General features: G+C 40.9%; 1 protein-coding gene across 5 annotated transcripts in view; it reads left to right on the forward strand.

Moving 5' to 3' along the window:
- The window catches only part of ARHGEF28 (Rho guanine nucleotide exchange factor 28), a 119,722-nt gene extending 95,493 nt beyond the window's left edge, over positions 1-24,229 (forward strand). For 3 of the 5 annotated variants that reach the window (XM_030237256.2, XM_050987207.1, XM_018918442.3), the window contains 5 exons: positions 503-541; positions 631-678; positions 2,452-2,931; positions 6,177-6,477; positions 23,137-24,229. In XM_030237256.2, the coding sequence (XP_030093116.1) occupies positions 503-541; positions 631-678; positions 2,452-2,931; positions 6,177-6,477; positions 23,137-23,297 (1,029 nt within the window). In that variant the 3' untranslated portion in view covers positions 23,298-24,229. The remainder of the gene's footprint in view (positions 1-502; positions 542-630; positions 679-2,451; positions 2,932-6,176; positions 6,478-23,136) is intronic. The other 2 variants (XM_050987208.1, XM_050987209.1) reach the window with 2 other exon arrangements.
- Positions 24,230-25,438: the final 1,209 nt, after the last annotated feature.

Raw genomic sequence — 25,438 nt, forward strand, 5'->3', positions numbered from 1 at the left:
CAGCATCTCACAGGGCACCTAAGGCATTTTTTGTGATCAAATAACATGACTTCTTGCTTGTTTCTTACTACATTATCTCTATTTTTGAAGAGTCTTATGCTGTTTCGTCCTACTGTAAGTGATCTTAACCCACTGTAGAAATCTGGTTACTGTATTTCAAAATTCTTAGGTAAACAAAGAATGAATTGAAATGTCTTTTCTGTGTGGCATTACTCACAAGGGAATAAAATTGTGGATGAAATAGTTTTATTTGTACAGTTGTGTTCAGAATCTCTAGTAATTTCTGTGGAAACTCCATTCTTGGAGTTTCATGTATTGGAATATATGATGTATTATTAGTCTTCATAGATTGTTGCTTCTGTCTTTTTTAATATACCACATAAAGGGTTGACTCAATGCACATTTCCTAGCCACATGTCCCCACTAGTTTAAAAAAAATTACCTTGATGATACAACTTTAAAATTTAAAACAACTTTTTAAAGCTACATGTGTTTATTTTAGGGAGCAAGTATGAATTTTTCAGAATCTACAGGGACAGAGGTGAGTTAATTTAAACTTCAGACAGAATCTAGTAATTATTTAGTTAACAGTGGTCAAACCTTTGAAAATCCTTCTCTTTTATTTTCTAGATTGTACAAGCAATCCAGAACTTAACCCGTCTCTTATACAGCATGCAGGTGACTACTCCACTACTAACTTCAGAGAGTAATTAATTTGTCCTAATAATTTTCTTTTAAAGAGTGGATTTCATGTTGTCCTACTTTCAGACATTATGTTAATTGATCCTGATCTTTTCTGACTGTTGCATAAGTTGTCATGGAATGTAGTTTTATTCTACATCAGTGGTAGGTTTCTTTTAAAAACTGAATAATACTAACCTGCTTGGAGATCAGACATCCTCCCAAAAGAGGATGTCTGTACAGTCCAAAAACCTAGCAGGAAAATAAAATGATGGCTCCACTTGAACTGATGCCATTCCACATACAGATTTCTGAAATTATAGTTCAAAGAATTGAAAAAAAATTGTATTTTGATTAGACTGTTCTGCCGGCTATTAATAAGCAGTAATTTGACCAGGTAGCAAACTCAGCCCATTTTAAGTGCTTAAATCTCACTTCCTTTGGGCCTTACTTACTTTACTTACTACACTTACTGTAGGGCTTTAGTATGAAGTGTTTGCCTCTTTTATGCTAAGTTCGAATGTCTTAACTTACGTCTTCTTATTTAGCTGCACTTTTATAATTCTATTTTTAAATGTTTCATTTGAGTATACTTAATTTTTAGACCCTATTGACCTTAGCATATTTCATAATAATCCTGGAAACCCTGGGCTTAGAAGTTAAGTGTATTGAAACAATACAAAAGCAGAATAAAAATCCTGTAATTCACACAAAAGTTTTTGAGTAATTGAAAAACAAATAGGGACAGTAAAGTAAGGTTTAGGATCATGCCTTAACTGCTCAGACCATGAATGGACAGTCGGGTGCTGAGAAATAAGCAGAGGATCTTGTCCTGTTTACAAGTCACTGGAACTGACCCAATACTGGAGGAAAAGCCAAGGAAGGTGCAGGTGGCACATTGCATGAAGTTAAAAACTTTCTGTGGTGGACAGCACAGGGCAGTGGGGCTCTGGGAGTGACTCCTGAAATAGATTCCCATGTCAGCTTTTGAACATAGCGCAATAAGGGCCTCAGCAGATCTGGGTTTTCTTGCTTTTCTTTCTTCTTAATCCCAGCTATTTGTTTTTGCGTTATTGGAGGATGTCACAACCTTTAATGCAAACAATGTCACAACATCCTTGTGAAGGATGGAATATAGAACTCTCGACTGTAAAATAGGAACATCAAACCTGAAACCATTACTATACTGCAGGTTTAGGCTGGCACTGACACCTCGGTCAGGTACGTGTAGTGGTACAGTCCTGGTGACATGGCTGTGTTGGCAGGTGCCTGCAGGACTGGTGTTAGTTGGGCTGCAGTGCTGCAGGTTAGCAAGGAGAGCCTTAGAGCCGGAGTGAACTCACTTGGAAACAATACAGTGTTATGTGTAGAAGCCACAGCTGTGTTAGGAATACTTGGGTGTGTTTAGCATTCCCAATGCCTTATTGCCCTCTTCAACCGTGAAATATTGTTTTTCCTGTGTATCTTTACATCCTCTGACAGAACAGAACCCCAGCTGTAATTGAAGTGCGTATGCACAGCTGTAACATAAACATGTAGTATAATACTAAGTGTAAACCAGAAGCTTTGTTAAAAGTGCTCAAAAGAGTTGAGTTTTATTTTAGAAATAACTCTATGTAAAGGCATTATCACAGAATTTAATCTATTTGCTTGAGGAATAACCTCCCAAAAAAGTTCAAGCATTTTTATATAGTGATTCTATGTAAAAACACAGAAATGAATTAATGCTGATATTTAAACATTTCTGTCTGATTTGATTGTGGTGTCTAGGCAGCACTGGCTATCCAGGACAGCCACAGAGAGCTCCATAGGTTACTACTGCAGGAGAATGAGAAGACCAGTCGGAGCCATGGTTCCCGGCTGAACCTCATTTTGGAACAAGAGAAATGTCAGAATCTGGAAAAACAGAGGGTGGAACTGGCCAACATACACAAAATGAAGCAGCAGTTTCAGCAAGAGCAGCAGCGGTGGCTGCGTGAATGCGACCAGCGGCAGCGGGAGCAGGAGGCGAGGGCGGGCCGGCTGGAGCAGCGCCAACGCGAGTGCCAGTCCGAGGAAGAGCTGCTGGAGCAGAGCCGGCAGAGACTGGTGCTGCAGCTGCAGGAGTACCAGCAGAGTCTGGAGAGGCTCCAGGAGGGCCAGAAAATGGTGGAGAGAGAAAGAGACAATGTAAAAATGCAGAAGAAACTCGTGTGGCACTGGAAGCATGGTCAGCAAAACAACCTGTTTTCACACACGGGGGACTATGAGGTTTGTGCTTCCCCATTCTAATTGTACCCCTGACTGCATTCCTAGAAACCTGTCTTGACGAATAGGCCAGGATGTCTGGATATTGTTGGTTCTTAAAGTAATGAGTGAGCATGTGGTAAGCTGAGATTCAGGCATATCCAAGCATTTTCTTTCAATGTCATGAAGTTTAAGCAGGGAAAGTGTGAAGTCTGGCCTCTGGGAAGGAGCAACCCCATGCACAGTAGATGCTGGTGATCACCTACTGGAAATCAGCTTGACTGAAAGGAGGTTGTAGCAAGATGGGAGTCAGCCTCTTTTCCCAGGCAGCTAGTAAGAGGACAAGGGGAAATGGCCGTGAGCTGTGACAGGAAAGGTTTGGTTTGGACATTGGGAAGAATTTCTTTGCTGGAAGTGTGGTCAGGCATTGAAACAGGCTGCCTAGGGATGTGGTGGGGTCACCGTCCCTGGAAGTGTTCAAAAAGTGACTGGATGTGGTAGTTGGTGGTATGATTTTGGGCGGTGTGTTGGGTCAAAGGTTGGACTTAATGATCTTGGAGATCTTTTCCAGCCTTTATGATTCCATGATTCTGTGCAAAGGACCTGGGAGTCCTGGTGTGGAAAATGAGCAAACAATGTTCCCTTCTAGAAAGGTGGTACATAGTCTCCAGGGCTGCACTGAGTAAAGTATTGCTGGTAGGTCAAATGCGGGGATCCTTCCTCTCTGCTCTGGACATACCTGGAGTCTGGCACCCCCAGTACAAGAAAAGCATAGACCTGTGGAGTGGAGAGGAGGTAGAGACAGGAGGATGGATGTCTGGGGAAGTGCCTGTTTGAGAGGCCCGGATATCTCTCCAGTAAGGAAGGCTGAGACTGTTCAACCTGGAGAAGAAATGGTTCTTATTAATTGGGGATACTTATTAATGGAGGTTCCTTTTAATGTATAAAACCCCTAAATGGAGGTTCTAAAGGAGATGGAGCAAGGTTCTTTTCAGTGGCACCCTGTGACAGAACCAGAGGCAATGGATACAAACAAAAACACTAAAGATTGGTTTTGAATTATTTTTTCTTATGGAGGTGATGGAGCCCTGGCACAGGTTGCCCAGGGAAGTTGTGGAGTCTCTGTCATTGTAGATATTCAAAAGCCACCTGGACATGGTCCTTGGCAACTGTCTCTATGTGGCCCTGCTTTGGCAGGGGGGTTAGACCAGATGTCTTCTTGAAGTCCTTTCCAGCCTCAACTGTTCTGTGATTTTAACCTAGATACCTACAAAACCCAAACTTACGCAGATGTTTATTAAAATGAGAAGACAGAAATTATAAATATGAGAATCTGCGTTTTATTCTGCTTTACTCTTGTGTTTATAAGATACATTGTGTCTGCATCTTGTAGAAAAATTTAATTATTTTAATGCTTAAGCATATAAAGCACTTAATGAAGTTTTTCATTACTGTTCTTTTTCCTGGACCACTAGCTCCAGGGATGAAAAGGTGCACCTTCAGGAGTAACAAACATCAGGCTCTTGTGAACCCCACATATCAGGCCCTGCTGCCCTGTTCCCTGAAACAACCACCCCTAGGGGAAGAGGTTGGTTTGTAGCTCCATCCCTGACAGTATAAATCCTTGGAGTGTTTATTATTTGGGGGTGCAATTTAAGGTAGCCTCAAAGCTGCTTAAGTGTTGGATAATAAAAATTATTAAGTTATTGTGGAGGGTGAAGGATGCAGTCTACCTCTGAACTCAGATGTCTGGGTGCTCATCTGCCAGGTAGGTCTTCATCTCTAATACCTGCTTTGTGGTTGTGGACTTGATTTTCATAACTGTTCTTTAAAGTACCTGAAAATCAAAACATTTTGTCTGGCTTTTCCACATATGGAAAGCTCACTGACCCAAACAGCTTCTTTTTTCCCCTCAGGTTCTCGTTTTCACAAGAAAATCGTTAGAGCCTTTCTTCAAGCCCATCACCTCATAGTTTTTCAGCAGGCAACTCAACCATAACCATTTGGCATCTAAGATTGTGCCTGCCTGAGGGGTTAAAGGATTGGCCTCTGACCTCCCCCTTTTTATCTGGCTTGTGTGAACACAGTGTGAACATCACTTACCCATATATGCCTGCTAGCCCAAACAACGAAGACGCTTTCTACTAGCATAGCATGTGCTTCAGTTTTGGCTTGTTTGGCAGTGCTTAAGAAGTGGATGATAAATCCAAAACTGAAGTTTCCCATCAGCTTTAAGGAATGTGACTTCTGAAATCTTTCGAGGAGGGAAGTTGAAGGATAATAGTCTGATACAGTGATATCTGGATCGCACAGAGAGGCAAAATAATTCAATGCTGAGTGTCACAGAGTAGTAGTTTTTGTAATATAATATTTCATTTTTAAGTCTGCTTGTCTTGTTTTTTCAAGTAGACTACAAGGCTTTGAATCCATCCAGACCTTAAGATTGTCTTTCTCCTGTGTTTCCACTATCATACTCCGTGCAGCAGTGGAACAGGTTGGGTGATTGTCAGTCAGCTGGCATTCCCCCCCAATGTTTTTGTATTACACACAGCCTAGATAATTTTGTGTGACCAAACAATGCAATAACTCACTCTAACACTCTTGCTTTTTTTTGTGAGATTGGCCTTAATAAACACCTGCAGACAAAGAGTCTGCAGGAGTTGCATTTTCCGCCCTTGGGAACCTTGGCTTGCTTGCTAAAGCTGTTTGCCATCCCCAGCTTGACTGTTCTCTGTGATTGCCTGTCTATGTGAGGTACAGTGTTATTTTTGGATTGCAGAGTACACAGATTTACCTATGAGAAGTGGCACCTTGTTGAACCATGAGGCAAAATATTAACCCTCTGGAAGTAGTCAGCAGAGCTCAGTGCGTCCCAGATAGTGATCCTTTTTTATCTGTCACTTTGCAGTTATTACTTCTTTCAAGGTGAGCTAAGACCAGATCTGCTAGGTTATTGCTGTTTATTCCTGAATGCACATAAAATGTAATGTGTTTTGAGGTTAACCTCTGGCAGATTAGATGACTATTTGCTATGAATCCCCATTCTATCTGGCAGTTAATTTTCTTTATCCTGCTATAAGGATTATTCAGGATGATGCTTATAGTTGTACACTTCAGTTTTACAAAGTGAGGGCAGGGAGTTGGACTCTGTGATTCTTATGAGTCCTTTCCAACTTGACATACTCTGTGATTCTCTGGTTCTGTTACTTGACAAAGGTGGAAATAAAATTCTCTGTTTTGTTTTTTGCTGTTTTTTCCCCCTTCTGCAGATAATGGGACATAATCAATTGGACAGCTTACATGGTGAAAATGCATTCTACTTCAATGAAGCTGTAGTGTGTGTGTCTCTAAGAAGAATCAACAGATCAAATTCTTCTCTCGTTTATGAGGACGGTGTGTATGGGATGAATATCTCAAATTCTGATGTAGCAGGGACTAGTGAAAATCAGGTGGACCTCAAAATGGACACTTCTTGTCAGCCAGCATTAACTAGTGCACTGTGGAAATCCACTAGTCCTTACCAGCAGATGTCTTTTTCCTGCAAAAGCAACAAGGATTCCTTTAATAATGGTAATTAATACTTTATTTAATTAAGAATTAATACAAGCATTTTGCCCCCTCTCTGGCTGAACAGTCCTAGGAACAAAGACAGCTTGGTAGTAGTGGAAGCAAGAGATTTTGATAAAACAGTTGCATGTTTCCTTGCAAGATTTTTGATGATAGGTGAGAAAATCAGCAGAACAGAAATACAGAAAATTACTGAAAAACCCCACAAAACTCCTTTTTGTGTCTGCATAATAGTACTCAGAATGTTTTTTTCTCTCAGTCTTTTCCCAATGCTTTTTGACCGATTTTTTGTGAGCAGAAATCACTCTTCTTCAAGTGCACTTTATTGATTGTTTGAGATCATATGTATATTACTTGATGATTTCTGGTTAGAATAGCTTTTGATTTCCTGTCTTAGAATTCCTGTCTCAGTATTCAAACACCCTTTTCTTGCTTCGTTGAGGAATGAAAATATCTTGAAAGATCTGTGGACAGACAATGGTATAACTTCTAAGGAATAATATAATGTTTGAAATAAGTTACATCAGTAACTCTTACTGCATTACCTTTCTTTATTCCTTCATTTTATCAGTACCCCCAAAGATACGTGGGCTGTGTGGCAGTTACTGATGGTGGCTACCAAAATGAGAAGAGGCTGCCTATCTGAGCACTGCATGCACTGAAAATTCCTTGAAGGTCTTAACAACTTATGAGAAACTCTGAACTATTGGGGGTTTATTTCTCATTTTGTACAATATTAGTTTTGATCTAACTTCTTTCATTAGCGTGAGTTGTAGACCAGGATGTAAAAACCCAGCAGCTAAAAGTCTTGGGGGCCAATGGTGCACATTTGGTGTAAGAGATTAAATGATCTGTGGGGTTTTCTCCACAGCTGTGAAATTCAGGAGACATGGCATGGCAGTGCTGCAGCAGTGCCTGAGTTCCCATTTTTGTGCAGTTGGCAGTGCAGAATGGCTTCTGTTCTCGCACCAGCTTCTTGCAGGTCAGGTCACAGCAAAGACCAGTGGGCAGCAAAATTAGGAACTGAAAACATACACAGGTACAGGGGTTAATTGTCTTACATTGGTGATTAAGGAACTTGCTCCTTAGTACTCCTTGTAATGAATTAAACAGACATCCAGTACAGCCTTACTAGTCTTTGGTATGTGGATTGCCAAAACAGCATGTTATAACCAAAGGTAGGGCAGGCTAGTCACATCACTACAATCAGCAAACCAAGCTGATTAGTAAAAGAGATTAATATTTCTAAAAATGCCTAAATAAGTAGCCTGGTGAAACTCGTTCTAGTTTGGCTTCGGTTGTCATTTTAGTTAGTGTGAATTTGAGAAGGAGCACATATGTGGGTTTAAACCTCTCAAAAGTGCCTTAGCTTGCACTGGCAAACATACAGATAGAAACTAACCAGGACGCTTTCTGTTGAGCCCACATGAGAGCATGTTTTTTAATTAAACTGGCTTGTACCAGTTAAATTGCACTGATTCTAAGATAAGCTGGTGGAGCGTCTGTGTCTCAAGACACAATGGACCAGCTTTGTGTTCCGCTGTTGTCAATACATACTGTGTGGACATCATTATCTTGCCCTGGTAGCAGGGCACCAAGGCAGTCCCAGCACTCCTGGGGACAAGCTCTGGCTCCAGAGCCCACCCAAGAGGCCAGTGTAAGTCTCTCTTACCAAGCTGTGTTGGCAAAATGTGCAATTACTGCCTGGGTGGTGCCACAAGACATGTTATGCAAAGGAGCGAAGCAAATCCTTCCAGCATTCAGTTGGTTCAGATGATGCTGTGAGGCCCACCACTGCATTGCTGGAGCAGACAGGGCTGGAAGCCTGCCCCCGGAGAGATGTAACATCACATTCCATGATTGCGTTTGTTATTGAGAAGGTGACAAGAATTTTATGCTCTGATCATGCAGTGCATGAGTCTGCATGAGTCAAACTTGCTTCTGTGGTCTTGCATCAGGACCACTGTACGGGGAGGAATGAGAAGAGTGCTGAATTTCCCCAAGGGACTAAACACATGGAAATTATGCAAATCACTCATTCCTAAGCAATGTCAATCAAATTGAACATTACAAACATTTCATACTAGGAAACGGATGGTTTTTTTTTCTCTCGAGTATTTTTGGTCATGTTTTCTTCCCCAGAGAATTTAGCGGAGTTTCAGAAAATCTCCAACCTTTGCCTCTGCTTTCTGACACCTCTGCAGGATGCAGTCAGTTCCAATCACTTTGAAGTAAAATCAACTTAAATGCAATGAGGGAAAGAACGTAACAGTTAGCGGAAATCTTCAATATTTTCACGTAGATGAATGTTTCATGGCGTTTTCATGTGTTTCCGTGCATTTTCTAGCTAGCTTTGTGTATAAAGTCTCATAATCATCTTTAAAAAAAAATTCTTAAATAATTTGTCAATACAGAGCTAAGAAACAAATACTGAGTATGGTTTACTGCATATAACCATGCACCACATACATACATAGCCAGACCTAATATATAGTTAAAGTTTTGTGTGCACACAAAAGAAATTTCTTGGGTTTGATTAACTTCACAGAATTATTAGGCATTTTGTAAGAAGTCTGCTCTGTCAAAAAAACCCTCTTAAATTATTTAAAGATAAGCACCATCTAAACTCGTTTCCAAGGAGTTAACCACACTGCATTCTGCCATATGTTAAGTACTATTCAATTAAGCCTCATAAATATACAGAAATGGAAACGGCTACATTACTGTAGTGCATAATTTTCCATTCATATTTCCTAAGGTAAGACATAGGTTGTTTCTTCCCATAGCTAACATCATGATTATGTATCATTGTTCTATGTGAATGGGAGGGAACTTCAGTAAAGACCTTCAGGCAAGTTCCCACTGAACTGAAACTGGCATAAGTAACCTCACTAGAGAAGGTGTGTCAGTCAACAGGAGGAAAATATGATTGAAAGAAAAATGTGTTAATGCTTTACAGTAATGATTATGAAATTATCTGCATGAAAGAAGCAAGTAGTTTGGCTAATTAGAAGGAGGGAAGTATAGGTTTTGTGTCAGACTAGACTGAGAATTGAATAAATTAGTCTTGCATTTAATTGACATGTCAAGTTAACTAGCCAAAGTGATGCCTGAGGATTTACCTATGGATTCACCTCTTTGATTTCAGGAATCAGTGCAATTTTAATTCTTTTAAGCTTTGAAGAGAACAGCAGTGTTTGCTGCTGCTACCTTAACTTCATTTATTCAGACATTGTAGCTACAGAAATAGAATTGAAAAGTGATAGAACTGGAAAACTCCTGAAATTCGAATATGGGAAGGTTTTACCTCAGACATTTAGTATGAAGGACCTATACATGTGACACAGTGAAAAACATAGTTTAAATCTTTATGGGGAACATAGGAAAACCTGTGATCTTCATAAGCAGCCAAATGCAAACCCAGGGAGTAAAAAGAGGACTCTATTTGAATAATGTAATTTAAATATTTTTTAAAGACAGAAATTTGTACATATGTGAGTATAAGCAAATTAGATTTTTGATTTTGGAAAAATAATTTATTTATAGTGGCTTTCATCAAAATAAGTGGTTTCTAGAGATGTAGAATATTTAATTTACAACAGAAAAAGCAAATATTCCAGAAACAATGTGTAGTATCCTATAACTCCATTATAGTTTATATGAAATTTCCTTCCTATTACCTAAGGCAGATTATTCTAATGGTGATTATTCTGTTCAACCTCTTTTTAAAACCATATATCAGATTCATTTGCTTTGGTTTCCCATTGTTAATTTAGATGGCATTTAGAACAGTGCGTTTTCTGTCTGTGCTGGTTTCAGCTGGGGCACAATTAATTCTCATCTCAGAGGCTGGCATGGGGCTGTGTTTGGATTTTTGCTGCACACAGGGTTGATAATACAGAGATGTTTTTGTTATTGCTGAGCAGGGCTTGCACAGAGCCAAGACCTTTCTGCTTTTTTTTTTGGTGCAGCCACACTGGGGAGGGGACTGGGGGTGCTTGGCAGGTTGGGAGGAGACACAGCCAGGACAGGTGACCCAAACTGACCAAAGGGATATTCCAGACCATGTGGCACCGAATTCAGTGTAAAAGTGGGGGAAAGAAGCAGGAAAGTGAGGGACATTTGTGGTGATGTCCTTTGTCTTCCCAAGTAATCATTTTGCATGATGGGGCCTGGCTCTTCTGGAGATGGCTGAACACCTGGCAGTGCATGGGAAGCACTGAATCAACTCCTTGGTTTGTTTTGCTTGTGTGCACAGCCTTTGCTTTCCCTATTAAACTGCCTTTTTCTCAACCCATGAGGTCTCCAGCTTTCATCCTTCTGATTCTCTCCCCAGTCCCTTTGGGTAAGAGAGGGCTGTGTGGGGCTTGGCTTCTGGCTGGGGTGAAACCACCACTAAGGCTACATTAGCTACCCAAAGTTGTGACCTAATGACATTGCCTAAAAGTATCTGCTCTATGTTTGCATCAGGGAGGTTGAGAACAATAGGCCTGGATCTTTTATCATATTTGTGTTAAGGTGAATTTGTTGCAGTCAGGAGAGATATACAATGTAAAACTGATGCAAGTGTGATAAAAACCAGGTGAAATATGCTTTGCTCTACAGTGTTAAAAAGCCATCTGAAGTGGTACAGGCGCTCTGTCTATGCTTCCAACTCAACACTGGATTTTGGCAAGGAGCAAATCTCAGTAACTCAGGGCCTTATTCAGATAGCATAGCTGCTGCTGCTGGTGCTGGAGGTGGCTGATGAGATACCATGATGAGAACTTAGTTGAGTAAGATTACTTTCATCACTTGGAACCTGGTAAATAATGATTAGCAACACCCCCAAAAAAGTCACTGCAGTTCCATATGTGTTATCATTGGGAGTTAATTTGTATACTGTTGCTGAAAGAACTCCTTCTGAGTACATCTGATTTTTCTAAGCTGGAATGTTACTGTGTCCCATACAGCGCACACTTTAAAATAGCGTTCTTTGGAGTCAGTGACAGTCCAGCCCCTTACCACTTGCAGAATTACCTGTGAAGATATGTTTCGGCCCAATTTTTTTCATGGTATGTCTAATAATATTTTTAATAGTGCCATTTTTTTTTCACTGTCTGATAGTGACCAAATTATTTCTGATTTTCTTTCAATTGGAAAGAGGGAAAGAGGGAAATTTTTAAAAAGCAAAGGATGATATGACCCACAGAGCTCCCAGTTTGTCAGGGAGCCTCCTGAGCAGGTGTGATATTTTGAGCTACTTTAAATTTTTGGGTTTTTTTAATTGAGTAGATGCCACATTGAGAACACTTCTTAATTGTTTTTTCTGTGTTTAACATATCCCTACTACTCTAAGTGCGGATGGCTACACAAGTGAGCACAGGGCCCATTCAGTGCTCAGTGTAAGTTATAATGACAATAAAATTAAATGGAAATATAGTAGAATATGAAGTTGAAGAACATCAGCACCAGCATCTTCCAAGTTCAAAATCTCATTGATTTATTAGAACAATTAAGCTGTTACTTTTGACTCTGCAACAGACAACAGCAAATTTGCCTCTTATCCATGCCACAAAGCATGCTCTGCTGGAAGATTTCCATCTCTGAGATACTTGGAGGAAATAAATCAGAGAGGAAATATTTTTTTTCCCTTGGGAATAACTCTGCTGTTTGTTTAAAGCAAATGGCAAAGGGGATTAAATCACATGGCAGTGTGATACCAAAGTGAAAAATATGTCACCTGCAACTAGTATATTTCAAGTAACACTTGCTTTTCACCTCTGTAGAAGTCAGATTTTGTTGTTCTGTGACTGATTTTCTCATCTCAAAACACTTTTCTCATTTCTAAAAATAATCACAGTAGATGCAGCACTATAACATAATCCTTTAATTAAGACAGCTAATGATATTCTGGTTTTATTTTGTACATCAATGTAAGTAATGCCTATCCTGTGCAATGCCTGTCTGATTTTATTATTTCTATTATCTTCTCCTTTAGAATTCATTCATTTGTGGAGGGAAGTTTAAAATAGTGCACATCTTTAAGGTTTTGAATGGAGTCAAAAAAGATTGCCTGACCCTGTCTTTTTAGGTACCACTGGTGTTGGTATAAATCTGCACTGGTGTTGGTATAAATCTGGTTTAATAAATCTGCAGACTTACTAAACAGCAAGAAGATGATGGCTGAATCTTTCTCTTTTTTCTCACACCCTTCCACCAACTTCAGTGTAGTGGTTTGTGGAGTCAGTAGAATGAGTGCTGTCAATGAAATTGGAATTTTGTGGAGGATCCCCCTTATATGCAGATTTTTTTTTTTTACAAAGATTGTGTTTTTCCAGTAGGTAGAGGTTTTAGGGAAGTAGAGGGATGAAAGAAGAACATTTCAAAGAAGAAAACCGTGGCAGACGGTTTTTAGCCAGACAGCTGGTTTATAGAGAGCTGGATCCTGAGCTCCAGCTCAGGGATGTGCAGAGATGTGACTTGGATACCAAGTCTGCAGGAAAAGAGGTGATCTCTCAGGAAAAGGGCCCCAAAACAACTGTCTTCCTGGTTGTTTGATGGCAAGAAGATTCCTTTGGAGGTCTTTGTTTTCCTTGGGAAGTGCTCTCTGTGGGTGGAAACCTGGCTGCAATGCCCTGCTTTAGAACATTAAAATATTTTGTATGTATCTTATAATGAGGTTAAAGCCTGAAATAGATGCACTAGTGTAAATAAATAATTCCTTCTAATAGCTGAGAGAAGCCGTTTATGGATGATCAAATTTTGCAAGACACTGAGTATGCAAACACACCCTGTAAAACCAAGTAGCTGAATCACCAAGTGTATCTGTCTGGCTTATTTTGAAAAGTAGAATCTCATTTTAATTATTTAGTATAATACTTTACATATTCCAAGAAATGGCCTGTAGCATGCTGTACAAAAATAATCAAGTGTTAGTAATATGAAACCTCCTCAGCATCATCTGCTGTTGAATATTTATGAGGACCCTGGAGAAGATTGTCTGTCTTGTGCTGGTATTCATCACAGCAGCACCAACTGCCTTCCAATAAATTTTATTGGCTGTCACCAAACTGGTGGAGGAGATTTCATGGAGTATATTGTTCTCCCTTGCCAGATACTGTAGAAAACTTCTTTTGGGTGTAAATTTTCAGTGGGGCAGTAGAGAGGAGGAGCCTTCGTGCTGGTATGGAAGTTGGTGATAGTTTAATCAAGTAGGAAGACTTCCAACAGTCACCTGCTGAGATTCCTTAACTGTTCTTTGGAAGTTTGATCTGGAACTGGGACATAAGTAATAAAACATAGGTATGATTTTTCTATATTTGTTTGGGTCTGTTGTAGAAGAATCAAACCCATGTACAGTTTAAAAGTCATTGAATATATTCCATGATAAAGAATATATGAGAGACAGGGAAAGCAGGGTATTTGGCAAGGATGATTTTTTTTTCTCTTTATTAATTGAATTTGAAAATATAAGGATAATGGTTGCTGACAGAAAAACTGCAGGGAAGCTGTCTTCTTTGCAGAGCAATTTGCTATTGGAGCACAGTGCCACTGGGGAGGGGATGAAGATATCAGGAAGGCTCCTTCTTTAAACACAGGCAGTTTAGAGCTGAAGTGAAAATCAATACAGACAGGTATTTTAACACTTGCAGTAAAGTACTTGAGGTAGAAGGAGGGATGATGAATTCGGTTTTAAGGGTGAGACCAGCGTTGCTCATACCAGGAAGAAGTGGGAGCAGAAGTGAAGAAAGTGGATCCAGGTGCTCTCCATGCAATCATGGGATGGACACACATGCTTATTTGATGATTGTGGGGTTTTATGGCTTTGATGTACAATTTTTCCTTTGCCTCTTATGCAGACTGTTTCATAGAAGTTGTGTGTTCACGGGGCCTTTAGCAAACAGTTAAAAAGGGCATTCATTTCAAAATATTCAATCGCGCTGAAAAGTCCTGTGGTTACAATGCAAAATGTGGGGAATGTGCAACTTTTCCATTTTTTTTCTGGATTTTTTGAAGAACTCCAAGAAGAAAACATGAGCGCATATACTTCCTGCCAAGAATGAATAAACATGGCTGTGCTAATACTCAATATGTAATAAAAAAGTAGTGAATATTTCCCTCAGTTTTGACCTTGGGAGAGAACCAGTATCTCTGGGACTATACATAAGAGGCTTCTCTGAGATGTTCACTCATGTAGTCATGCTTGTATTTTTTCCTGCATTAATCAACAACAGCAGCTTCTGTTAAAGGGTAAGATTAGCATGTAATTGATTTGAAACAGGTGCTTTGTCTGATTTTTTTTCTTCTGCAGCAATTCTATATATTGACTTAGTGCTCTTCTGCTGGTCTCTTTGAGTTTTGATCTTGTCAGCTTTTATGAGTAAGAAGTGGTGGATCTGGTCTGTTGTTGGGAAATTACCCTATAAAACCAAAGTGCTTTGGAGGAGACTTGAGTGTTTTATAAATTACCTCACCCTTTTGGCTTTTGTAACAGAGCTGTGCCCTTCTGCTACTCAAGAAAGTGTTTGCCAAAGTCCAGAGCACACTTCTTTATGTTGCACCTGAAAGACTGGCCAGATGCTGGGGACTAAACTGATTTTTTGCCAAAATTAGTTTGATTTGTCTTTGATTTCACGTTTATTTCAAAGTGAAAAAAATCCAAACCAACAAAACAACCCACAACTAAAGAGCGTCGGTAAAATGTGAGGCAGTTAATCAACACTCTGACATCTGTCTGTGGTAACAGCTCAGAAGAGGAGTTTTGATGTGTTAATGTCCCCTTTTGTTTCAAAGGGAACGACTTCATGTTCCACAGGCTGCTTTTTCAGGGTTAATGCTAGCTGTTTCTCTTTTTTCGGGAGGGAAGGAGATAAAGCCTCACTGCAGTGTTTTATCTTCAGGGTGCAAATTGGGACAGTGAGTGAGGGAAGTGTGGGGATGTGCCGGCAGGCAGCGGAAAGGGGAGCTGGTTCATTGTCCCGTGAGTCCTTAGCAGTGCTGTTTGTGTCTGTAGCTTTATGGGGTTTCTGTTTCTCCACTAAACATTCAAGCAGGAGCGTTCCCTTCGGATGGCAGTTTGTTTTGACTTCATCCTGCTGGCCAAATGACTTCAGCAGGTGATGGGCTAGGAGGAAATGGTTGCAGACCACTTACTTTGATCACATCTGCATTGGGCACCTGAAAAAGGAGGCTGTGGGGGTCTTCAGTGCTTCCCCCCCACTTTTGTCAGTGGGCAGGCGAGTACCCCTGCCCCTGGAGAGGTGCTCTGCGTGGGTGTGCTGCTGCCCTGGGTGGGGCAGGGGCCCTGCGGCGACAGCTGGTCACGTTCCTTGTGATCCTGCGTAGGAAGAGTGTTCTTGGGGTTTTATGGTTCTTTCCTCTTGATCATTTGAGTGCAGCTGTGTTTAATGAGCTGGAAAAAAAGTAGGTCAATAAAACATGTGTTCATTGTTAGCAGAATACCTGTTGGACCACGTGTTTGTCTGTAATTGACCATCTAAAGCTTCAAAGCTTAGCACAAAGACAATTTAATAGGGAATTCATACTTAAATAAATTAATAATAAGCAGAAGCAGACAGCTGTCAGGCAGTCTGCCCTCCCAAGGTGAGACTGTGGGTATTTAATGCACAGACAAATTATGATTTCAAGTCAGACCTATTTTTAAGTCTCTCTTAATGATATGCATTAGAAAAACAGCATGCCAAAAATAGCTTAGAATCCGTGTGCTTCAAAAACCAATACAGCTGATAACATAGCCATGTAACTTGGTTAAAATTTTAATCAACCTAATCAATTTTAATCAGCATGCTATGAATTTGATGTCAAAGTGACACTATCAGTATTTGAACTTGAGTTAGTTTTAAAATATTTTCTTTAACAAACACCAGTGTTAGAAATAGTATGTTTACTGAGCCTTTATAAAAGAAAAATGACTGCATCACCATAGTACTCCAAAACCTGGAGCATGAGTTGGAACTTTATGATATATGCCATTTCGGTGGAATAAATATGTATTTTGCGTTTCTTGTGCCAAGAATTAAGTCCAAATTGTCTAGACAAAATTTCTCTGAAGACTTGTGGCAAAACCTGAAAATGGACCTGCCTTGTTTTACCTAAGCCAGCAACTACACAAAGAGTAGAAACATGCAGAAAAAGAGTAGAAACATGCAGAATAATGGCAATGCCAGTAATTTTACTCTGATCAAAAATGCAGCATACAGATGTAGAGAAGAGTTATGTCGCGGACCTTATTCATCATAGACTTTTAATTCCTTCTGTTCTCTGTCTTGTAACAAAAAATGCACCAAAAGCTGCTAAGACTAATTAATGTAGGATATTTTCTGAAATAATTTCTCATCTGCTTTTTGTGTAAAGATCACTTACTCAAGGATCTGCTTGTTTGCTTAAAAAATACAGCAGCTGCTTTTTCACAGGGTTGGGCTGGTCAAAAGTAAATAACAGCATTACAATTCCCAGACTGATTTTCTTGCCTTATTCATTCAGCTGGGAAATGGATTAGGCTCCTCTTTCCTTGCTAGCCTTAAGGTAAAAATATTTTTTCCCCAGTATGTTTTTGAGACCCAGTACCAAGTTCAGTTCCTGCTGTGAAATCAGCTTTACTGAGTTGTGAAGGGCCTGGTTTGTTGATGGTATGTGGGATCTCAACTGCCAGTGAAACTGCTGGGAATTGTCCTCAAATCATCAAGGCTCACACATGACTTTTGTATATCAAGTGTTCCATTCTGGATCTGTAGCAGCAGCATCTTGGTTGTTTCAGGTGATGCCCCGGTGTTCCAGGTGCCAGATACCACTGCATGGTGTTCCCTTTCTTCCACCAACTTTAAACAACTGAACCTGCAGTATGGAAAATCCATTGCAATCTGGGAAAGTCTTAGCAGGCATTAAAAAAGGAATCAAAACCGGTCCAGGGTGCCTTTCATGGTGAGGAAAGGGAGAGAGGATGAGGTGCTTGGAGTTCCCTGGGGAATTGGCTGTCTGTTGCTAATGAATCCGCATGGAAACCGCTGGGAGCATCATTAGAGACAAAGAGCTGCCGTGGGATTTGCCAGTGGGTTTTTCAGTGGATCCCATGGGGGTTAGGCAGCCATTTGCTGTTGGACTGTGGTGGCAAATGAGAGCCTGTTACCCTTGAATTCCTTTGAATATCCCAGACCCGGTAGGCTTAGCCCTGGTTGTTAGGTGTCTGCTTGTGCTTTGCATTATGCATGAGTGCCAGTGTGGGGATTAAATAGAGCAGCTCTGCCATTTCAAATAGCTGTGGCCTGAAGCTGATGTGTCAGCTGTCAGTCCAAATGAACTTGGTACCAGTTGTTACACGTACATGTAAAACCGAAATCTAACTGTTTATTATATCAGAAGGTTAGGGGTTTTGTGACTCTTCAACGTATTTGTTGCTAAAAGTGGCATAAATCGTCCTTCATTTAATGCAGTTTTTTTATGCAGTTTGATTTTGTGAAGAGGGTCAATGTGATGGATCTCGGGGAGTCACAGCAAGGTAATTGTCCGCAAAATCCATGCGGTGTGTTCTTTCCCCCCTCCCCCCTTCCCCCCCACCCCCCTTTTTTCTTCCCCTTTTTTTCCCCCTTCCTTTTTAGAAATGACTAAGAAGCAAAAAAGTATCCTGCCTGGCCTGACCTCAGAGCTAACCCAGCTTTGAGGAGGAGTTTGAATCCGAGGCCTTCTGAGATCCCTTCCAATTTGAATTATCCTGTGATGCTGTGAAATCAGGGTCAGAGCTGAAGGAGGAACACTAAGGACTTTCTGTTCAAAACACAGAGACTCGAGAGGTTTTTTGTTTGGAGTGTTTCTTAGTGCCTTGGTTCTCTTGTCCTTTCCACAATCTTCACTGTGTGCAGTCTAGCCTTAACATCAAGAGCTCTGATCCTGGGGGAGAGAGAGGAGGGGTGAAGGAGAAAATCTGTGGCATTTATTTGATGTGGAAGTGCTTACCTCCTATGACAACAGACCAGACAGGAGGTGAGAATCACTGTGACTAATGAGTTGTTTACTTGGCTTTTGTATCCTCTGCCCCCCAGGTACCTGGGCTGTGTTTGTTTTTATATGTATTGATTTCAGATTCCTGCAAATACCATTCCTTTGTCCTTCACCTTGTCAGCAGTTTGTGAGATACTAGTAATCCTGTCTCTTAATGCTGTGGAAAAGGTAGGGTAGTTAGGATGCAGAATGCTACTTGTTTTTTCTTTCTTTTCCTGTACAACAGTGCGGTGTTTTTAGCCAGTTGTTGTTTCTCAGAGTTTGGACCCAGACCCTGTTTGGAAAACTGAGGTCCCCTTATAAACTCCCTTGAGAACTGATCCCACATATGACAGGCCTGCCATCTGCCATTGTTTTTATATTGAGGTGCTCTAAAAAAGTATGGAAAGAGTAGAGTGCCTCTCTGCAGTTTCCTGATGCTTGTCCTCACAGTACCAGACCTAAACCCATGGAAAATGGGAAAAAATTGAATTTGTTTTTAGTGTTGAATTTGACAGTGTCTGTGTGAATGAGACAATTTGTGATTGGATCTAGAATTTGTTAGAAACAGCCTCTAACTCCTTTTGCAAAACTTGGTGGGGAAGACTGCTGGGAAGGCCTGGGGTTTCTTTATTCAATGAAATGGTCTTAGCTGAGATTAAAAGGAGTAAAAGCTGTACTTTAGGAGTATTTAATACTGAGGTGTGGCGCGGGCTACAGGTCCCAAAAAGGCTGAAGTGCTATCACAGATTACCTAATATTTGGTCACCAGCCTCAAGCACACCCTTTTTTTCCTTGGATGTTTGACCAGCCCAGCTTTGAAAGAGTGGATTTCTCTGGTCTGCTGTTCACTTTTACCTAGGGTATCCATGATGCAGCTGTGGGTCTGGCTTGTTCTTAAGGAAAGACTTGCCTGGAATATTGTAGGAGAAATATATTTTGTGAGAGAAACAGGTGAGGGGGGTTTCAGTTTGCTCATAAATTCTGGGGTTCAGGGTTCAGAGGGATGCTGACAGCACTTGGCTGGTGCAGAAGTGGGAGGGAGCAGAAAGCTGTGTCAAGAACAGACTGTGGAAGGATCTGAGCTACAGCTCAGTTTTGTTAAAGCTTTGGAAAGAGTCCGGGAATATTTTCTGCATTTATCTAACTATGAAAGGAAAACAGTGTAAATGAGCAAGTGGATGGCTATGGCCAGGTACAGTCCTTTGGTTTGTCCTCTCTGAGAGGGGCTGGGAGCAGGGCAGCCGGCAGAGCCCAGCCCGGGCAGCGAGGGTGTGGGCAGGGGCTGAGCCCAACTTCTGCCGAGGGCTGGTGATGTGGGTGCTGGTCTGGTGGGCGCGCTGTTGAGCCAAACACAGCCTGCCCGAGAGAGCGTCTGGTGATAGCTGGGAGGAGAGCAGAAAAAAAGGGTAAGTAAATGCTGCATTTAAACAAAGGGGATAACACAGAACTCATTTTATGGCTGATTTTGACAGGTGAATTACAATCACATTGACGGAAGCTCGTAAAGGGCCAATGGTCTGTCTTTGCCTGACTCTTCATCCATAGTGAATTCTGACATTTCCCTCAGTGCAGCTGAGAATGGGCCTGGAGAGGGACTGGGGAGTTCCCATGGGTGCCCCAGCTGCTAGGGGATCATGGAAGAACTTCTTGGGGGTCACTTTCTGGTAGGAGCCCCTTTGCCTTGCTGTCTGCACAAATAATCAGTTTGTTTTCCTTTTTTTTTTTTTTTTTTTATTAAGCATCCTTAGCTCTCAGAGTTCTTTAGCAGACATCAGGTGATGTTTTCAAGTCTGGTTTCAGAAGTTTCCTCCTTGTTTGGGAGAGCATTTTAAGAGGAAGATTTCTCCCACCTTTTTCCTGCTTGGTGACAAGGGCAACTCTGTTTCCCCATGCTACACCAGAGAGCTCAGGGGAGGCTTCTTGGCTGCAGTTACTGTTCTACATTACAGCAACCAAGGCTGACTGGCAGTTCAGTCCACTTTTCTCAGTCTCCCTTCACCTGAAACTGTTGTTACCATTTCTAGCACTTCTTCCACACTTCACATGCATCCACCCTTGGGGCACATCACGCTGCTGCCTGTGATACCAGCTGGTCTGCTGGCTCAGCTGCTTCCAGCATGGCACTGGGCAGAGAGACAGCAGCCACCCTTCCCGATGGCAGGCTGAGTGTGTTGGCCCTGGGGACACAGTGTGCTTTTATTAGGCAGAGTCTGTGTGGAGTGCCGCCTGAAGTGCATCCAGAATCAGTTCCTTCCCTCCTCAGTGAGATTAAGCACAACCTTTCCAGCCTGAAGCCACTTGGTGTCCCAGCCACAGCTGTGCTCTTACCTCCTGGGTGCTGCCCTGCTGTTCAGGTTTCACAGATGCAATGTATTTAGGAAAAAAAAAAAAAAAAAAGAAGCTGAACTAGTGATAAATCATTTATTTTGATAGTGACAGGATCTGATTTGTTTTTCCAGAATGCTGAGAGTTTCCACTGCTCAGCTTGTAGTTATAACAGTTAATGAGAAATGGTTTGGAAACAGCTACTGTTTTAATTGCTGAAGCAATTACTGTTTAATTTTGATGGTGGAAAATAATTGCATGTAAGGTGTTTCTTTTCTGTGTATTTTCAAATTTGTTATTAGGCTTCTCAAATTATGTACTTCATAAACTTTGGAAATAGATCTTTCAAATAAGTGTTTACTCCCTGGTATTTTTATGTACATAACTTGGGTAATGTGAATAGACTCACACGACTAAAAAGAAATATTAATGGAGGTAAAATTACCTGAAAATGTAAGTGTTTAGAAGCAGAGGAAGGGCTGCTACTTCTGTTCTTTTTAATAAATAAACAAACCAAATACATCCAGTTTTCATAAAGACAGGCAGACATATTTTTGCTTTCTTCAGTGGGCTGCAAATTGCAATCTTTTTCTAATATAACCATCAAAAAAAAAAAAATGCAGACATCATCTTCAAAGCCTGTTTGGCTAAGTTAGGGAGTCAAGACTTTCTGTGTTAGTTATTGCAGATAACTCACTTGCAGTCAAGACTTACTCTGGATTTTCATCAAGACTGAAACTTAATCCAGTATAAAACGGTAAAAGAAAGACAATTGAAGACTAATTTTTGTAACATTTTTCTGTGTCATCCCACTATGACTAAGCTCATTTATAAATACCTTGTTCCTGCCATTGACTCTGCAGTCTTGGCAGCAGGAATAAGGTGCACGTGGTTTATGCTGGGAGCTGCAGCCCCAAAGCCTGTTTGCTCCCTCCAGCTGTGAGAATATCAAAGAGGAGAAGATGCTGAAGGCAGAGGCTGCGATATGTGTTCCCACATGCCCATTGCATAATCATCCCACACTGCTCCACACACCCCGTGCCAGGGAGCAGCCAGAGCGCCTAGGCTTTTCAGGGTGCCAGCAAATTTGTTTTGCCTTGAACTCCTGCCTCAGTGAGCAAGACTGATGAAAGTCACATATATTTGGGGGATGCCAAATGTGGGCATGTGTCATTATGAATTGCCAGCAGCTACGTGACATGGTGTGTAAAAATGCAAATAGTAGCTCATAGTAGATTTCCATTGCTCATACATGTGAGAAGTAGGGACCAGAGCAAGCATGAAATGTCTCTTCAGCTCTGCATGAGTGATCAAGGCTCAAAGAACCCAAGTTCTTGGTTTGCGTGCTTCTGGCATTACTATGCTCTACAAGGAGTTCAAATCTCCCTTTCTTTCTACAGAGTCCTTTTTTGAGAGGGAAGAATGAAAATTTAACCCTCCTGATGTAGTAGAGGAGTCAGTCAGGCTAAGATTACTGTGAAAAGTATTGCAGCATATCCATTACAGATATTTTTCATTGCTGTGCATGAGGATACACACTCGTTGTTACACAGCTTGTTTTTTATGGTAAAGTTGCTTTGAAGAAATCCAGCCAGCTACTGAGATGTAGGTCCTGAGGGCCCAAAGTGCTACAAAATGCTGACTAGGGATAAAAGCCAACTCTAGTTGTGTTGTTTTGGTTTATAAAGCTATATATGGATCATCATAGGAGTGTTCATTGTGGAATGCTGAAAAACAAGCATCTGATTCTCTGCATTTCTGGGAGAAAATTGGAAAGATAACAAGATAATTGTGAAATAATGTTCTAGCATTTGGATGCAAGTGTTTCTCTCCATGTCACACCAAAAAGATCAAGACAGAATAGAGTAGGTATTTTGTGTCAATGAACACAGGTAAACTTGGTAGAAAAAGCTGAATGCAAGTGCCAGCTCTGTAGATTTTTAGCTTTGCTCAATTAATTCTTTTGCATCCATAAAAGGAAGGCTTACAAACAAAATTCTGTATAATGCTGAAAACTGTATTAATGTTACAACTGTATTATTACTAACAAAGGTACTGATTATATGCTGTGTGTTTCCCTCCAGCTCAATTCTGACCTTGTTTATGTCTTTCCATTGTTGTGTGTCTGTTTAGTTAAGTATAGCTACACATTTATAATTATTGTTATTACTTGAATAGATTTCACTAACTTTGGGTAAAGTACCTCTCACCAGGCTGTAGTATAATTTGTTCTAGAGTACTGTTTTCCTTTCCAGATGCACAAACTAGAAAATGGTGCTAATGAAAAAGTGAGAATTTGCCCTTTTTGATGGCATGGGCATGGCAGAAAATGCATTGTCCTTCTCTTGTATGTTACAGATCTGAACACATCAGAGACCCAAGGTTCCCAGACAAGTGTTCCAAACCAGGAATCCATCCAGTCACTACAGGTAGATGAACTGCTGCTGAACCACCAGTCTGAGAGCCTGCAGGATGAAGAGAGTGGAGCCAGAGTAGAGGAAAAGATTGTTTACCTTTGATCACTTGTTTTATAATCTCAGTAGCACTTTGGAAAGATAACTGTGTTTGCTTTTCTAAATTTCTGTAGTCATTCTCTGTATGACCATCTGGCTTTAAGGGTAATATTTAATAGTAAATGCAAAATTTTCCCCATAATAAATATAGTGAGTAAGTTATTTTGAAGCCACTGCTGTATAATCTTTAATTTATGACATGATTTCAAATGCTTTGCAAGAAGCAATGAGTAGCAGGGGAGACATAACATTTTGAAAGTGTAAAGGTGGCACCAAGGACTGTGAAAACTAGTGTTGATTTTTGCGAATCCTCTTCTTACAAGGATGAGCTGAGATGGGTCTGCTACTTGAGATTTCAGAGTGTGTATCAGTAACAACTGTGATATAAATGAGAAGACAGCAGTGTAACAATGATGGCTCTAGTCTTTGCTGAAGTGTTCTACATACCCTTACCTGTTGGGTCATTTTCCTTATCTTCTAGCTCAGGAACTGCTCAGAAGGGGATGTTTTTTATGGTCTGAGCATAATTGCATAATTGTGTTTTTTTTATGTCCCAAAGCTTATTACCATTTTGATACTACTGCCAATTTCTGTGCAGAGATGAACTAAGTCTTTTATTGTATTATAGCTGTTCCTCATTTCAGAAAGTGTCCTTACACATTCAAATTTACCAGATGAAACCATTTCACTGGTCAAAAGAAAATAAAGGGGATAAATAGTAGGCTTCAGGTAACTAAACTCTTCTGAAACTCCACTGCTTTCCTGTGTAGAAATCAGATAACTTTCTGCTTTCAGATTCATGGGATTCTCTGTCTTAGGCAGTAAGAAACCTGTTTTGTGCCTTTTTGTCTTTCTGAAAAATTTGTACACTTCTGTCAAACTAAATAAATGTTGTGTGCATTTCTACAAAACTGTAGTTTTGATTCATTGTGAGATCCCCCAGAGAAATAAAAAAAACAGGAGGAAAAAAAAAGTGTCTAGGGTTTGTTTGCACTGAGCTCTGCTGCAGATATGTGTTGCTGGTCCAGCACAGCCGAAGCTGTGTATTTCAGCTGGCAAAACCAAGGATGTGCCTATTGCCACTTAGCACGGATGATGGCCTTGGCAGGGGTGCAGCAGAAATGCAGCTGCGCAGCTCCTGGATGCTCCTGCACGGCTGCCTCACATCTGCCCAGCTCAAGGAGCAGAGGAACACAGAATTGCTTCCACCCCTTTGACTCGGTCAGCCCCAGGTGCCAGTGGTTTCCATTTTACCCTAAGCCTTGCGTTGTGCAACATCTTTTGCAGGGCACAGAGTTTTAGACGTGTGCATTTGTCACCAAGGGTTTCCTGATTGAGAAGGATTCTCTTCCAGGGACTTGGGAGCTTCGGGGGAATACCCAAAAGCAGAGCTTTCTGAGCTGCATCTTACAGGACTCCAGAGTAGTTATTCACTTGGTATCTTGGGCAAGCAACTGAGCACCTGGCATGAGGAGCAGGATGTGACTCTCAGCTGTATTAACTGATGAGCAAATGCCATCAGGGAAAGACTGGGCCTGCAGATGTGGTTTCCAGTGTCTGTGTTCAGCCTTCAAGACTCCTGCTAACCTGACAGCACTTTAAAAATATGTCTCTTTATAAGAGAAAAAAATCCCAAAACCCAGCCTCTTTTAGAATTTCTAGAATTGTTTTTACAATTCCCAATCTTTACTTTTCACAATTAGATTAAAATTAAAATGTGAATCCAACTTCTCTTAAGGGCCCTGCAGTAGGGACAGAGAGTCAGCAATGAATTCAGGGTTGCCACCTGAACAGATTTTTGGCAAATTTCTGAGTACTCAGACTAATTTCTTGGGATGCTGTATACCCCAAGATATGTGCCTTGCCCAGAGACCCATGGGAAAGAGAGAAAAAATGAGCAGTATTCTCCACAGTTACTCTCTGCATTTTATTATGCCTTGGCTGAAACATCTGGTATTGGTTACTGTCAAATCCAGACTGCTGGATGGATTGCTGCTTTCCCAGTTTGGTGTGGGAATTCCCATGTAAGGGTCTTGCCACTGAGAGAGGAAGAGATGATAATGCTTCTCTCATCAGTTTTAATTGAGGGGCTGGGAGCTGAAAAGCAGCTGGCCCAGACTTCAGCTGTTGTGCAAATTCTTTAAGTC

The sequence above is a fragment of the Serinus canaria genome, chromosome Z, assembly GCF_022539315.1.
Source record: "Serinus canaria isolate serCan28SL12 chromosome Z, serCan2020, whole genome shotgun sequence".
Classification (NCBI taxonomy): Eukaryota; Metazoa; Chordata; class Aves; order Passeriformes; family Fringillidae; genus Serinus; species Serinus canaria.